The sequence below is a fragment of the Danio rerio genome, chromosome 9 (genome assembly GCF_049306965.1).
Source record: "Danio rerio strain Tuebingen ecotype United States chromosome 9, GRCz12tu, whole genome shotgun sequence".
NCBI classification, from domain to species: Eukaryota; Metazoa; Chordata; class Actinopteri; order Cypriniformes; family Danionidae; genus Danio; species Danio rerio.
This window is the reverse complement of record NC_133184.1, coordinates 30,827,021-30,843,410: the sequence shown is the minus strand read 5'-3', so window position 1 is coordinate 30,843,410 and position 16,390 is coordinate 30,827,021. Positions and strand designations below refer to the sequence as shown.

At 42.4% G+C, this 16,390-nt stretch overlaps 1 protein-coding gene across 6 annotated transcripts in view; it reads left to right on the top strand.

The window, feature by feature from the left end:
• pth2ra (parathyroid hormone 2 receptor a) overlaps positions 1-16,390 on the top strand; it is a 199,896-nt gene that overhangs the window by 151,278 nt on the left and 32,228 nt on the right. For all 6 annotated transcript variants that reach the window (XM_073911588.1, XM_073911590.1, NM_131377.1 and 3 more), the window contains 1 exon segment: positions 3,535-3,595. In XM_073911588.1, the coding sequence (XP_073767689.1) occupies positions 3,535-3,595 (61 nt within the window).

Below are 16,390 nucleotides of genomic sequence, written 5' to 3'. Positions count from 1 at the left end.
TTTTTTTTAAGAATTAAAGAAATATTTGCTAAATTTAAAGTGGGTGGGAGGTGACCAATTTTAAATGAATTTGCAAACATTTCGGTAAGTATTCCTACTATTTCTTTACCCATTTTTTAATAGAATTCTGGGCAGAAACCATCTGGCCCAGGGGCCTTCCCTCCTTTTAGCAAATTTTTAGAATGGAAAACTTCCTCTTCTGTAGCAGGCCTACAAAGATCCGCTTGCTCTTCTGCTGTGAGAGAGGGGAGTCTAATGTCATTAAGGAAATCGTTTGTCCTTTGCTCTGTTGATTGACATTCTGATAAGTAAAGATTTTGATAATATTCTTTCATAATTTTGTTTATGCATTTGTTTTCAAATCTATGAGTCCCAGAGGTGTCTTTTAAGGATGAAATTACATTAGTTTCTGTCCTTCCCCTAGCTAGACAAGCAAAAAAGACGACCAGGTTTATTACCTGACTCATAGAGTCTATGTCTGGCAAAGAAAAGAGATGTTTCAACCTTCTTAGTTAACAGCTGATCTAGAGCAGAGCGGGCTGTATTAAGTTGTTGGGACAGGCCTCTGGAAGGTGAAAATTTAAAATCTCTTTCCAGAATCTAAATTTTACTTTCAAGTTCCGCTATACTTTGCATTGCTGTTTTCTTTTTGGCTGAGGTGTAAGATATAATTGCACCTCTTAAGTTTGCTTTCGCTGTCTCCCATAAAACTGACGAATTGATTTCTGGAGTTTTGTTAATTTCTATAAAGGTTTTCTACTGCTGTTTGAGAAATTGTGTAAATTCAGGATAGCTCATTAATGAAGGATTAAGCCGCCACTGTCTACTATATGGATCTTTATAAGGTGGACAAACAATCATTGCGATAGGGGATTGGTCAGATAAAGTTCTAATCCCAATAGAACAGTCCTTTGTTCTGTCCAATAACCCCTGCGATATTAAGAATAAATCAATCCGTGAGAAAGATTGATGAGGCTGAGAGTAAAAAGTTTAATTTTTCTCCTTCATATGTGATAATCTCCAAACGTCAAACAGTTCCAGATCCTTGCAAAATTCTAAAAGCCTAACACTTTTCTTTAGTCTGATATCTCTTTGGGGGGATCTATCTATGGATGGGTTAAGAACGCAATTGAAATCCCCTCCAAAGAGTGTTAGAGAACATGAAAAAGAGAAGATGTCAGCCAGTAATTTAGAAAAAAAAATGAGGCTCATATATTGTAGGAGCATAAATACAACCAATCAACACATGTTCCCCATACAGAAAACCTGAAAGAAGTACGTATCGACCTTCATTATCTGTTACTGATTTTTCAAATTTAAAGGAAATATTTTTATGAAGAAGAATGGCAACTCCTCTACTATTAGATTTATAAGAGGAAAAGAAAACTTGGCCAACTCAATTTCTATGCAGTTTCATATGCTCTATATCAGACAGAAGGTTTCTTGTAGCAGGGCAATCTGACATTTCTCTTTTCGAAAAAAAAAAGAGATACGTTTTTGCCTTTTAACAACGTGATTAATGCCTTTTACATTAAGGCTAATCAGTTTTATATCACTCATAAACAAATGTTAATAACATATCAAAACAGGCATAATAAAGAGAAAGTCCTAATGTGAAATGGTTTTGGGTTGTCAGAGCAACACAGAGAACGGTCAATATGATGAACAATAAAAAACACAGAAAAACAAAAACTAACCACCCCACCCTTTTATCAAAATCAAATACAAACATGGTTAGATAAATCCCTCCCACCCACACAACTAACCTTAAATGCAAATGTACGGAGAACGTGAAAAAAGATAGCCACATCACACCGAAGGATGGAGAGTAACTATCATACCTCCCCACTCCCATCGTGCAAATTCTGCGTGTGTGTGTCTGCGCACGCGCACATGCATACACAGACATGCATTCAGACTGACACACAGTCACCCACCCACTCTCTCTCTCTCACACACAGACACACACACACACACACACACACACACACACTACCGTTAAATGTAGATCACATCAACCCAACGCGAGTAAAAAAATGTTGGTGAAAAAGTATTTTACTGAGGAGCGAGAGTCTTTAACATCCGTCTTTTCGTGTGTTTATCCCGTGTAAACAAATGGAACACTGTGCTCCTCTCGGCCGTTCATAAAAATTGTTTGCTAGTCCAGTCCATTGAGAAACGCCTTTGCATCTTGTGCGCAGTGGAAAGAATAGTCTGATCCATTAATGTTGAAATAAAGATTAGCAGGGTAGTGCATAACAAAACAAACTCCTCTTTGGATGAGCTGACCACAGACATCGTTGTATGCCCGTCTCGCCTCTCTGACCTTAACTGACAGGTACTGCGTAATGAAAATGTCGCTGCCATCATAAACGAGACGAGAGGCTAAAATTCTGATCATAAAACGAATGATTTTAATTCAGAGTTTATTTAATTAATGTAATAAAATAAAATTCCAAATATTTAAATCAAAATAAGGAAAACTCAAATAGGTGACGCGGTGCTGCAGTGGGTAGCATGATCGCCTCACTGCAAAAAGGGCACTGTTTCGAGCCTCGGTTGGGTCAGTTGGCATTTCTGTGTGGAGTTTGCATGTTCTTCCTGCGTTCACGTTGGTTTCCTCCGGGTGCTTCGGTTTCCCCCACAAGTACAAAGACATGCGCTATAGGTGAATTGGGTATGCGTCTGCTAAAACTGATCATAGTATATGTGTGTGATTATGTGTGTATGCATGTTTCCCAGTGATATGTTGGAAGGGCATCTGCTGCGTAAAACATGCTGGTTAAGTTGGCGGTTCATTCGGCTGTGGCGACCCCGGATTAATAAAGGGACTAAGCCAAAAAGAAAAGGAATGAATGAAAGCTTAAATAAAACCTAACATAAACATGACAATATACATATATAAAAAATATTTAAAAATTGTAAATAATAATAATAAAAAATTATATATATATATATATATATATATATATATATATATATATATATATATATATATATATATATATATATATATATATATATATAAAATGAATATAAAATATTAACCTATAGCATATACTTTTCTGTTGCATTAATCTATTGCATTTCTAATCTTTAGTACTTTTATCGCGGTAATGATAACATTTCAGTATATTGTTCAGCCCTAATGGAAATGCATTTGCCAAATAAATTTTGACTTAGTGAACATTACATCCACATGACTAATCAAATTTCTCCATGTATCTTACTTTATTTACTGTTGATTAGCTGGTCACCAAAACTATAGCCAGCTGCTCGAACGACTTGATGTAAATTCCCCTAATTAGCATTTGTTTAGTTTTTTTCTTTTTGTGAACTGCAAAAAGATTTGTTTAACATTATGATGGAAACCCAGCTAGGGTGACGTTATAATGTTACAACTGTCTGTATGGTTATTTACTTGTCATTTAGCAGACACTTCTTTCCAAAGTGACTTACACTAGTCACTTTATCACTTGTCAATTGTCAAACATTGTACTGAAACACACTTTCCCTCGCTCTGTTTGATTTCAGGTGTTCCTGCCGTCTTTGTTGCAGCATGGGCTGTTGTCAGGGCAACACTGGCGGATGCAAGGTGATTTCATGTGTTTATTCTCACAGACTTGACCTCATGTTCATGAAATGATGATAGATGTCATGTAAAGACTTTGTCTAAACAATTGCAGAGTTAGAAAAAAACAAAAACAAATGTAAATGTGGATGAAAAACTTATTACAGGCTTGACAGTAAAACTAAAAATATACCTTCATTATTTTCTGTTTTCTTTATCATTTAGACTTTGGGTATACAGTGGTGGCAGTATGAAGGCAGGCTTGCCCCAAAGAGTTTTCATGCAATGGAACCTACAGTTGAAGACAAAATGTTTAGCCTTCCTGTGAAATAATTATAAATCAGAGTTATTCTAATGTTTCCCAAGTGATGGTTAACATAGCAAGGACATTTTCACAGTATTCCCTGTTAATTTCTATTTTTTTCTTTCTTTATTTCTTTATTTTTCATATTTATTTAAGTTTGGCTGCAATTAAAAACAACCAAGCTCATTAAAAATTTGCTCAGGACTACGTTTTTGAGAACCGACAATTAATTTATGTACTGGACTACTTTTTTTGCAGTTTTTTTTTTAACAATCCACATGAGGGTGCAGTGTATATTTTAAACCAGTGTTTCTCAACCACGTTCCTGTAGGACCTCCAGGTCTGCACATTTTTCATGTCTCCTTAACCAAAAACACTGAGACTGAAAGGCCTGTAATGTGTGTGACAGACTAAGGAGATATCAGAAACATGCAGTGTCGGTGATCCTCCAGGATCGTGGTTAAGAAACACTGCTTTAGACAGTCTCAAAAACCCTATGGGGCACGTTTTAGAATATTTTATAATATACAAATGTTAATAATATGATTAATATTATATACCAATATATTATATTAAGCCCTTTTTTATGTGCCACAGAATGAATAACTGTTATCCAATGATTATCTAACTAACCCAACATGCCTAGTTAACCTAATTAGCCTAGTTAATCCTTTAAACTACACTTTAAGCAGCATACTAGTATGTTGTGAAACATCTAGTAAAATATTCTGTACTGGCAACGTGGCAAAGACAAAAGAAATTAGTGATTAGAAATTAGAAATTAGGTCAAAACTATTTTAGTTTTTAAAAATGTGATGAAAAAAAATCTGTTAAACAGCACTTAGAGCAAGACAAAAAAACAAAAAAGACAATTTCACAGGAGGGCTAAAGTTGTCTCCAACTGTACCCTATCATATAGTACAAAAAATTATACACATGCATTGCAAAATTCACAAAGCAATAAGTATTTTGATGGGCGTCATAGTTTTGCAGTGGGTAGCATGTTCGCCTCACAGCAAGAAGGTCGCTGATTCGAGCCTTGGCAGGGTCAGTTGTCGTTTCTGTATGGAGTTTGCATGTACTTCCCGTGTTCACATGGGTTTCCTTCAGGTGATCCAGTTTCCCCCACAAGTCCAAAGACATGCGGTATAGGGGAATTGCGTAAGCTAAATTCTCTATAGTGTATGAGTGTGTATGGGTCCCAGTGATGGGTTGCAGCTGAAAGGCCATCCGCTGCATAAAACATATGCTGGATAAGTTGGCGGTTCATTCTGCTGTGGTGACCCCAGGTTAATGAAGTATTTTGCTTCTGACTTTAACTATGCTTGAGTACATAGGGTTCTTTGTGTGAATCATTATTGAGACTAATCCACGTTCATACATCTAAGACCTTTTCAGAGTATTTGTTTTAAACAATTTGCATTTAATATTGTTATTGCAGAATTTCTAGTTTACAGGTTTCATTCTATAATACATAAAAGTGGATCAAACATCTGACAGGATCAAAACAATACTCTAACTGAATTATAATAAGATTTTAATATTTCATTGCTTTTTTTCTTATATTTGATTAGCAGCCATTCCCCTGTGCATTCCTTATAATGTTTCCTTCCAATGTAACAAATGGCAACAGTTAAAACATGGAACACATGCAAAGGCTTTAGATCCTCCAACTTCAAACGCACAAAATGCTAATAAAATCTACATCCAAATAACAGCAATATATTTGAAGAACTTGAAATTTCTTAGTCTGGGCATTACTTTTTAAACTACTGTTAATTATTGTTTACTTATTTTCAACCAGAAGTGCCACCATTTGAAATAAGCAGCCCTTATTGTGGCAAAGTAGATTAAAATGTTAAGGAAATGTTTTTAAACATAGGAAAGAAATACTTGAAGAGACATTTCACCCCAAAATCTTAATTCTGCAAGCCTGTAACCACTAACTTCCATTGTTATATTTTAACGACTATTGAAGTCAATGGTAAAGTTTTCTAATATATATATTTTTTTCAATTGTTGTGTTCTCAACCATGCTTGGTAGAAGTAAAGTATGAGTAAATTATGATTTTTTTTTTTTTTTGGTGCACTTTAAATCTGTTCATCTGGCAGGAAATAATATTTAGTCTATAGTCTAATATTTAGCTTATATTAATCTAAGCTAATAAAAACACATTCCAAATCCAGCCACATTGATGCAGTCACATATTGTTTTATTGTTTCAAGTTCAGCAAAACTGTAATGCATTGATGTGACAATCCTGAGCACATTTGCTAGTTAGCGAACTCATTGAGAACTCTGTGTTTTTCTTGGCTCTGTAAATGTTTGCTTTCTTATGTTGAAACATCACTGTTGTTTTATCAGCAGATCATCTAAATGAAGTTGTGTTTTTTGGTGTCAGATTGATGTAGGACCGTGCCCGAGGCACTATCTTTTGCTTGTTTTATTTTCAAACACTTGCTGAATTTCATTGTCTTTCTCCCCTTGAGAGCACAATCTGTATTCTTGCAGCTTACAGGCTGTTAGTGATGCTACAAAAGCAACAACCTGCCGCTTCTCTGGGGAGAACATGCTTTGTCAACATAAGGCTTTGTTTTAGATGTAGTGTTTCTTTTTTTAACTGCTGGTGCTATAAGGTGGCCTAGTTTAGTTCGTCACAGCTCATAGCTTTATCTTTTTTAAAAGTCACACTAAGCATTTAATGTTGTTTAATGATGAAATTATGAAACATCTGATGATATTATTTTTAATGGGTACATTTAAAACATTTAGTATACTTTTTAATTCAATTTTTTAATTTATTGTGATGTTACTGGTAAAAAGCAATCAAATGTTCGTTAACTTTATGAATAAATAAGAAATGTTTATTTTATGTGTATTTACATATTTTCAAAGTTAAAAATAGTCAAATTAAAATTAAGTAAAATAAGTAAAAGTAAAATTAGTTAATTAATAGATAAAATAGATAAAGACAAAAGAACTGCCTAATACGGATAAATACGTAATATTAATACATATATTTATTATAAGTACATAAACATAGATTAACAAATACACAAGTATTGTTTTCTTAAGAAATTTTAGATTTTTTTAAATGTCTAACCACACTAATATATATATATATATATATATATATATATATATATATATATATATATATATATAAACAAATGGATATTTATATATATGTATATATTTACATATATTTATATATATGTTTTACCCAATGTTTAACCCACAACCTGGAGGACACAGACATGCACACAAACACTACAGCCAATTTAGCGTATCTGGCTTAAAATGATTAATTAACGTCTGGCAAACGTTCTGCTCTTCCAGTTTCCTGCAGTTGTTGGTATCTTTATAAAAAAATAATCATGTTAGATATGAGCAGAAAAAGTTTATTTGTCACATTATCTTTGTTAATACTTATCTGTTCATGAATGTATGATCGGCACACACAGGACAAGATTTGACAGATCTGACAAGGCAAACAGGATAGCTTAAAAACACTTCAAAGATAAACAGGTTAACAAGAAAACCTGAGCACCATAAACCAGCAGAAAAATTAGTAAGCCCATGGAAAAATGCTTTCAACCCTATACATCCAAGCATACAAACATACATACATACATATGTACATACATACATACATACTCACATACATACATACATATATACATACATACAAACAAACACTATCGGTCAGTTTTTTTATATTTTTTAATTAAATGATTCTGCTCGTGAAGGTGGCATTTATTTAATATAAAAAATGGTTTAATTATTAAATATTTATATCGTTTTTAAATAATTGTTTTCTTGTTTCAATTGAAATTATTACTGCAGTCATTATTGCTTTTATTACTATTACATTAATAATATAATAATAATAATAATAATTAATATTAGAGTGATTTCTGAAGAATCGTGGGACTCTGAAGACTGGAGTAATAAAGCTGAAAATCCATCATTACAGTCACTGGAATAAATTCTTAAATGAAATGATAAACTACTTTTGAACAGCTATTTTATAGTTCAATTACATTTCACAATTTTGTTGTACTGTATTTTTGATGAAATAAATGCAGCCTTGGTGAGCAGGATGAGCCTATTTTAAAACATTTAAAAATCCAACTGACCACAAACTTTTTATTGATACATGTGTTTATACATACATACATACATACATACATACATACATACATACATACATACATACAGACAGACAGACAGACATACATACATACATACATACATAATGATTTGTTCTTTTATTTAAATTTTTTATTATTATTTTGAAGTAAAAATTATTTGGAAGTTTTCGACACCACATGAAGCAACTTTTGTTTGCTTTAATGATAACCCATTCACAAAGTGAAGTTTTACAAACTAATTTCGAGAGGAGCATGTGATATGAATGACTGCAGCTGGCTACCCATCTACATTCATTAGTAAGCCAATCAGATTAATCCAAACTCACTATAAGTAGCCTAGCTAGAACTAATCCCTTATCTTCATTTTCCAAAAAAGCCCCCCATCCACCCCTCCTCCTCCTTTCCTCCTTTACCACAGGGGAGCTCTCGAGACCCACCTGATCTCGTACTCCCCTCACATGCTCTATGGACCTGGCGGGAGCCCTGGGCATAACTATCTCCGAGCTCAGGGTTTTCTCCCAGGACAACATGCCAAACCTGCTAACAGTTGTCAAACAATATCTTAGTGTGAACTCTTAAAAGGTCATTTGTCAAAAAATAAAAAGGCCTAATCGATTTCAACAGAGGAAAGACAATTTGTCATGTTAAATTAAATTAATTTACAGCAGCTTTGTTTGGGGAAATGAACTCTGTCCATTTGAAGAAAACAACATGCTATTGTAAGGATGATCTTCATCTAATATACAGTATGTTCTATATTTTATGTTTATTCAGCAACTTTCCTCTCATTTTTTTTATTTTAAACCAATTAGAGTTGTGGAGTTCTGAAGCTATTATTTTTCTTTTAGTAATTGGTTCGGAGGAATCAGAGTGCTGATGCTTTTTCTCGTTTCAGCATTGTTTCAGAGCAGAGTTTCTCTTTAAATTGAACAAGAAATTGAAACCTCACTCCAATCACACGCTGTGCTTTAGTGCTTTTCCACGCTTTCATTTGTAGCTGCTTTCACTGGCTGTGTAAAATAAAAGTCCTTTTCACATGGAACACTGTTTGACTGATCAAATTATTTACTAGCTAACTGTTGGACAATCTATAATTGCATCCGAGCTATAAAAATATGCAAAGCTCAGTCTTTGCTTGTCACATGCGCATAATAGAAGTTTAAATTATTAATGAGCAAAAGCTTGTTACAAGTACTCTCAGTAAGCTCATCTAAAATACCGTAAATGCTGATCGTGTTTAAAATACAAAATGTGAATAATAATAGACTTTTAAGGACGAACAAGCATTTTAAAGATTTATATTTAATTTTAATTAAGTTCCTCGTTATTCTTTGTATAAATTCAAAAATAGCCAGCTTAAATTATCTTTTTTCCACTGGAGTGAAATATAAATGAAACATTAGTTTAAGGAAGGTGGGTAGTGAGACCGCAGAGCTGTCAAACGTCCTGACATTTGTGATTTGTAAGTGATGCTGAGTTAATGGCTCTGAAAGACCAGAAGATGTTCCCTTCGGTAATGTGAAAAAGATTACAGGTGTTCTTGAGCCATTTTGATCTGCATTCCTGTTGGAAAGCGGTAGACTGACAATACTGAGGTCATGAAAGAATGTGCATACTGATTAAACATATACCCTGCATGCCAATGAGCACGTTTACTACATAGCTCTTTGGTATTCCATATACTGTATGGTATAGCTTGCAAACCAAATGTTGTCTACATATACATCTGAATATTTATATATTCAGTATTTATAAGTGGCAAATATTACCAAAACTAGTAACAACGTTACAATATTTATAAGTAGCAAATGTAGAGAATAGATTGAAAGTGTTTAATGCAAAAAGTAAAAATAACTTTTATTTTAGCAAATAAATAATATATGTACAGTATTAAGCACACTTTTTTTCAGGTAGTTCTCAAGTGCTGTTTAATGGAGAGAACATTTTTTCAACACATTTTTTAAACTTGATAACTAATTTCTGTTAACTAATTTTAGTAATTGATAATTGATAATACATAATATTTAGTTTTTTTTTTTTTCCAGGATATTAGTATTCAGCTTAAAGTGCAATTTAAAGGCTTAACTAGGTTAGTCAGGTTAATTTGGCAAGTTATTGGACAACAGTAGGTTGTTCTGTAGCCAATCATAAAGAAAATCTAATAATTTTGAGCTTAAAAATTGCTTTTAAAAATTAACAACTGCTTTTATTTTAGCCAAATTAAATAAGACTTTCTCTATGAGAAAAAATACAATTAAAAATATTGTGAACATTTTTCAACATCACTAGGGAAATATTAGAGAAAGAATTACAATTCCACCTTCAGGGCTAATGATTTCTTTCAGCTTATGGAGAGCTGATGTTATGAACTGATGCCCTCAGACATGTGTTAAAACGAATTGTTAGAGATAGATCTCTAAAAGTATAGATTTTGTTTAATATTCTGGTGTTGGCATGTTAATGGTCAAAGTGAAACGGGTCATTTAACACAGTAATTGGGAAACTTAATGAATATTAAACCATCGTTTCAGCAGCTGCTCAGAAATCGTTCGAGGTTACAGAAGTAACCCTTCGTTCCCCGAGGAGGGGAACGGAAGTGCCATGAATGGGAGGATTCGGATCAGAAGCCGCTTATCTGGAGAGTATTGAACGGGCCAATGAATGAAATTAATTGGCAGCGTAAGCTTGCGCAGGTGTGCGACATCTGCAATTATCTCAGCATATAAGCACACCTGAAGCCAGCAGACGCCATCCTTTTAAGCTGAAGAGACTTTCAAACAGCTAAGGGACAGTCATTATGGCGACGGAATATGGCACTTCCGTTCCCCTCCTCGGGGAACGAAGGGTTACTTCTGTAACCTCGAACGTTCCCCTTCGGTTGGGGAACTTCAGTGCCATGAATGGGAGAATATGGAAAGCGCCATAATGACTGCACCTTACCAACACCCCCGATGAGGAGATAGTCAAGCAAGCGTGACGCACCCACATCATGGGGGGCGCGGTCCTCCAACGTGTCCCTGGCCCTAATTTATCCTACTTCAACAGAAGTTTTACGGATTTAGATATATTTTTTGGGAAGTCGTGAGCATCTAGATAATTCTAGGAAATACGACAGTACGTTGGGAAGCGTGCAATCCCGATAGGGAGGACGCTGCGGAGGCCATCCGTTACCCAAGGGGGGGATAGATGGCAGAATTTACCTATGGACTAGCCCTAAAAAGGGGGAGTACGCATAGCAAAAGAGTGGTTAGCGGAGAGGGAAGACACGGGTCCACCCAGGGGGGGGGACTTAACCGTGGCGGAATAAGCATATGGGATCGCCTAGTGGGGATCACGCATAGCAGGCACCTATACCCAAAACGCGGGCTGACCAGCGGGCAGACCTACAACGTAGTGGGCCAGCAAGTGACTCCTCCGCTGAGTCAGTGCTGGGGGCCACGGAGGAATCTGCAGGGCTCACCTGACGGGGAACTTTACTGACAGATAAAAAAGGCGCACGTACCTCCGTGTTAGGGAGAATGGCGCCGCAAGCGTGTATCAACACCCTACCGAGTTGTCTCCTCAATCACCAAAGAGTTACCTAATACCCTTGAGGAAACCGGCTCCACTCGCAGATTGTAAAACCTTGCAAATGTGTTGGGTGTCGCCCAGCCCGCAGCTCTACAGATGTCTGTTAGAGAGGCGCCGCGTGCACGCGCCCAAGAGGATGCAACGCTCCGAGTGGAGTGTGCACGAACTCCCGGGGGACACGGCTGACCTCGACTCGAATAAGCGAGTGAAATGGCATCCACAATCCAGTGGGATAATCTTTGTTTTGATACGGCACTTCCCTGCTGCCGACCGCCATAACAGACAAAGAGCTGCTCAGATGATCTAAAATTCTGAGTACGGTCCACATAAATGCGCAGAGCGCGAACTGGACAAATTAAAGAAAGGGCTGGGTCTGCCTCCTCCGGGGGCAGCGCTTGCAGGTTCACTACCTGATCTCTAAAGGGGGTGGTAGGAACCTTGGGCACATAACCGGGGCGGGGTCTCAGGATGACGTGAGAGTAATCCGGCCCGAATTCCAGGCACGAGTCACTGACCGAAAATGCCTCCAGGTCCCCGACCCTCTTGATGGAGGCCAACGCAACCAGCAGAGCTGTCTTCAGGGACAGAAATCTTAGAGATACTGATTCGAGTGGCTCAAAGGGATCGGATCGCAGACTCGTGAGAACGAGGGCGAGATCCCAAGAGGGCATGAGAGGGGGGCGAGATGGATTAATTCGCCTAGCACCCCTAAGGAACTGGATGACCAGGTTATGCTTTCCCACGGTGCCGCCAGCTACCGCGCTATGATAAGCGGAGATGGCGGCCACGTAAACCTTGAGAGTGGAGGGCGACAGCCTGCTGTCCAACTTCTCTTGAAGGAAAGAGAGCACAACACTAATCTGGCAATTTCGGGGGTCTTCTCTGCGAGAGACGCACCATTCAGAGAATAGACTCCACTTCAGGGCGTAGGCGCGCCTCGTGGAGGGGGCTCTAGCCTGAGTGATGGTATTAACCACCGCAGTCGGTAGGTTACCTAAGTCTTCCTCGCGTCTAGGGACCACACGTGGAGGTTCCAAAGATCTGGGCGAGGGTGCCAGATGGTGCCCTGTCCCTGAGAGAGTAGGTCCTCTCTCAAAGGGATCCGCCAGGGGAGGGCCGTCGCGAGGAGTGAGAGCTCTGATATCCAGGTCCGGTTGGGCCAAAGGGGCGCAACTAGCAGAACCTGTTCCTCGTCCTCCCTGACCTTGCACAGAAACTGCGCGAGCAGGCTCACTGGGGGAAACGCATACTTGCGCATGCCCCGAGGCCAGCTGTGGGCCAGTGCATCCGTGCCGAGAGAGCCCTCGGTCAGGGAAAAAAACAACTGGCAGTGAGCGTTCTCGGGGGAAGCAAACAGATCGATCTGGGCCTCCCCGAATCGCGCCCATATCAGCTGAACAGACTCGGGGTGGAGTCTCCATTCTCCAGGGCGTAACAGCTGTCGTGAGAGCGCATCGGCTGCACGATTGAGCGTGCCTGGGACGTGAATGGCGCGCAGCGATTTCAGCCGCGGGTGACTCCAGAGGAGCAGACGGCGGGCGAGCTGAGACATGCGGCGAGAGCGCATACCCCCCATGCGGTTGATATACGCCGCCGCCGCCATACTGTCCGTCCTGACCAGCACGTGTTGCCGCTCCAGCACCGGTAAAAAGCGGTGGAGAGCGAGGAACACTGCCAACAGCTCTAGGCGATTGATATGCCAATGCAGCTGGGCACCCTTCCAGAGGCCCGCAGCCGCATGCCCGCGACACACGGCCCCCCAACCCGTGTTGGAAGCGTCTGTTGAAACAACAACATGGCTGGACGCCTGTCCTAGAGGCACACCGGCCTGTAGGAACGAGGGGTCGTTCCAAGGGCTGAGGGCGCGGCGACACAGCGCAGTAACCAAGACCCGGTGTGTGCCCGCGTGCCATGCGCGTCTGGGGACCCGATCGTGAAGCCAGTGCTGAAGTGGTCTCATATGGAGCAACCCGAGCGGCGTGACGGCGGCTGCGGATGCCATATGCCCCAGGAGCCTCTGAAAGAACTTCAGTGGGACCACTAGTTTGCTGTCGAGCTCCCTCAGACAGTTCAGCAACAGGCGAGCGCGTTCCTCGGAGAGGTGCGCTACCATGGTGATCGAGTCCAGCTCCATCCCGAGAAAAGAAATCCTCTGCACGGGGGCGAGTTTGCTCTTTTCTCGGTTGACCTGAAGCCCCAGTAGGCGGAGATGCCGAAGCACCTTGTCCCTGTGCATAATCAATTGCTCCCGCGAGTGGGCTAAAATCAGCCAGTCGTCGAGATAATTGAGTATGCGAATGCCCGCGAGCCGAAGGGGCGCTAGGGCACCCTCCGCGAGTTTGGTGAAGACCCGCGGAGACAGAGAGAGCCCGAAGGGGAGGACCTTGTACTGCCACGCTCGACCCTCGAACGCAAACCGCAGAAATTGGCGGTGGCGTGGAAGAATGGAGACATGGAAATACGCGTCCTTCAGGTCTATGGCTGCAAACCAATCCCGAGGACGAACGCATTGGAGAATGCGCCTCTGCGTGAGCATTCTGAACGGCAGCTTGTGCAGACAGCGGTTCAAAACGCGCAGATCTAGGATTGGCCGTGACCCACCGCTCTTTTTGGGTACGATGAAGTATGGGCTGTAAAACCCACTCTCCATCTCGGCTGGAGGAACCGGCTCGATTGCACCCTTCGCCAGGAGGGCAGCAATCTCCTCTCGCAAGACAGGGGCGGACAGGGGGTTGACCCTGGAGAAATACACGCCCGTAAACTTGGGGGGCCGTTTCGCGAACTGAATCGCGTAACCGAGTCTGATTGTGCGTATGAGCCACCGCGAGGGGCTGGCCCGCGCTAACCAGGCAGGCAGAGCCCTCGCTAATGGAGTTATCGCTACAATCGCTGACGTACCAGCGGTGGGGCAGCGCGGAGTGGGTGTGCTGATCCGGGAAGCACGAGGGTCCCGCGGAAGAGCTGGAGGAGAGCGATTCGCTCTGGCTCCGCACCCTGACTCCGGAGAGGGGGCTGGAGGGCTGAGGAAAGGGAGACCGTCCCCCCAGCGCTCGTGAGCCACTGGCGAAGCACGTAGAGTCTGCGAGCCGGAAGGCAGCGCGTCCCGGACTGGCAGAACTCGTGCAGTCACATCCGGGGAAGGGAAAAAGTGCTCTTTTACTGATGTTTTGGTGGCACTGAAAAGTACCGTTGTTATCGGGGCCCCGCCCTCCAGCGGGGAAAGAGCAAGTTTCCTCTTCTCCGGATGGCCTGTCTCAGGGACGCTTCGCGGTCCGTTTACCGGACTTAACGGCGCCCTGGGCAGGAGGGGCTGCCTGCTTTCGAGGTGAACGCCGCGCCCGCTTGGCCGGAGGCGCAGGCGGGGGCGGGGCAGCACTCGTTGGTGGGCGCCCTCGGCGAGGAACAGCGGAGGTGGATGGCTCGGCGGGCGGAGCGGGCTTACGGCCACGCCGATAGATGACATTGCCCATCGCATCCGACTGCTCTTTCACCGCCTTGAATTCCTGGGTGAATTCACCGACGGTGTCACCGAACAGGCCAGCCTGGGATATGGGCGAGTCAAGAAAGCGAACTTTGTCAACGTCGCGCATATCGGCCAGGTTTAGCCAGAGGTGGCGTTCCTGAACCACAAGTGTGGACATCGTCCTCCCCAGCGCACACGCGGCGGACTTAGTAGTCCGAAGAGCATAGTCGGTCGCGGTGCGCAGCTCATGTAATAAGCTTGGGTTGGACCCGCCCTCGTGCAGCTCGGCCAGCGCCTGCGCTTGGTAGCGCTGGTAGGTGGCCATCGCGTGCAAAGCAGAAGCAGCCTGGCCCGCAGCCTTATAAGCTCTGGCTCCGAGGGAGGCAGACAACCTACAGGCTTTGGACGGGAGGCGGGGCAAACCCCGCCACGTAGAGGCGCCGCGCGGACAAAGATTGACCGCGATAGCGCGCTCCACTGACGGGATCGCCTCATACCCCCTGGCAGCTCCGCCGTCAAGGGCGGTGAGGGCGGAGGCACTCGCAGCACGGGCAGAGAAAGGTGCCCTCCAGGACTGCGTGAGCCTACTGTGCACTTCCGGGAAGAAGGGGACGAGAGGCTTCGAAGGCTTCGCCTTCTGGTCCTCTACGTAGCACCCATCTAGTCGGTCCGGCCGCGGAGCTGGGGGATAAACCATCTCCAACCCCACGGCCGAAGCAGCCCGGGAAAGCACGGCTAACATGTCCGCTTCAGGATCCGATTTGACAGCGCTCACCTGCCCGGAGGGGGCGAGCGGGTCCGGATCTTCGTCGGACAGTGAAAGCCCACCCTCCGATGCCGCGGAGGACATCTGATCTCCGGTGTCAGCGAGTGTGAGAGCTACCATCTGGTTAGACGGATCACTCTCACCACCCGAAGCTTGGATGGAGCGCCGTGAGGAGCGAGAGGTCCGCGAGCCCGTGGGCGGCGGATTAGCTCCCGCTGAAACCCTCAGATCTGCCCGAGCGCCCGCTGCTTTTTTAGAGCAGGAGGCAACTGGGGTGGCTCGCTCTCTTGCGAAAGTTAGCCGCGATCTTAGCTGTGCAACGGTCATGGCATCGCAATGACGACATGAACCGCCCGCGAGCACCGCATTAACATGCTGGACCCCCAAACATGCAATGCAGTGATCGTGTCCATCATCCGGAGACAGGAAACCCCCGCATCCAGAAACGCACAGTCGGAGCGCCATCCTGAAAAGGACGTGCTGCACGACTGTGTTGCTCTTTTAGGAAAGTTGCAACTATACGCACCGCTCTGGAGGACCGGACCCAAAGAACCGCAGGCAA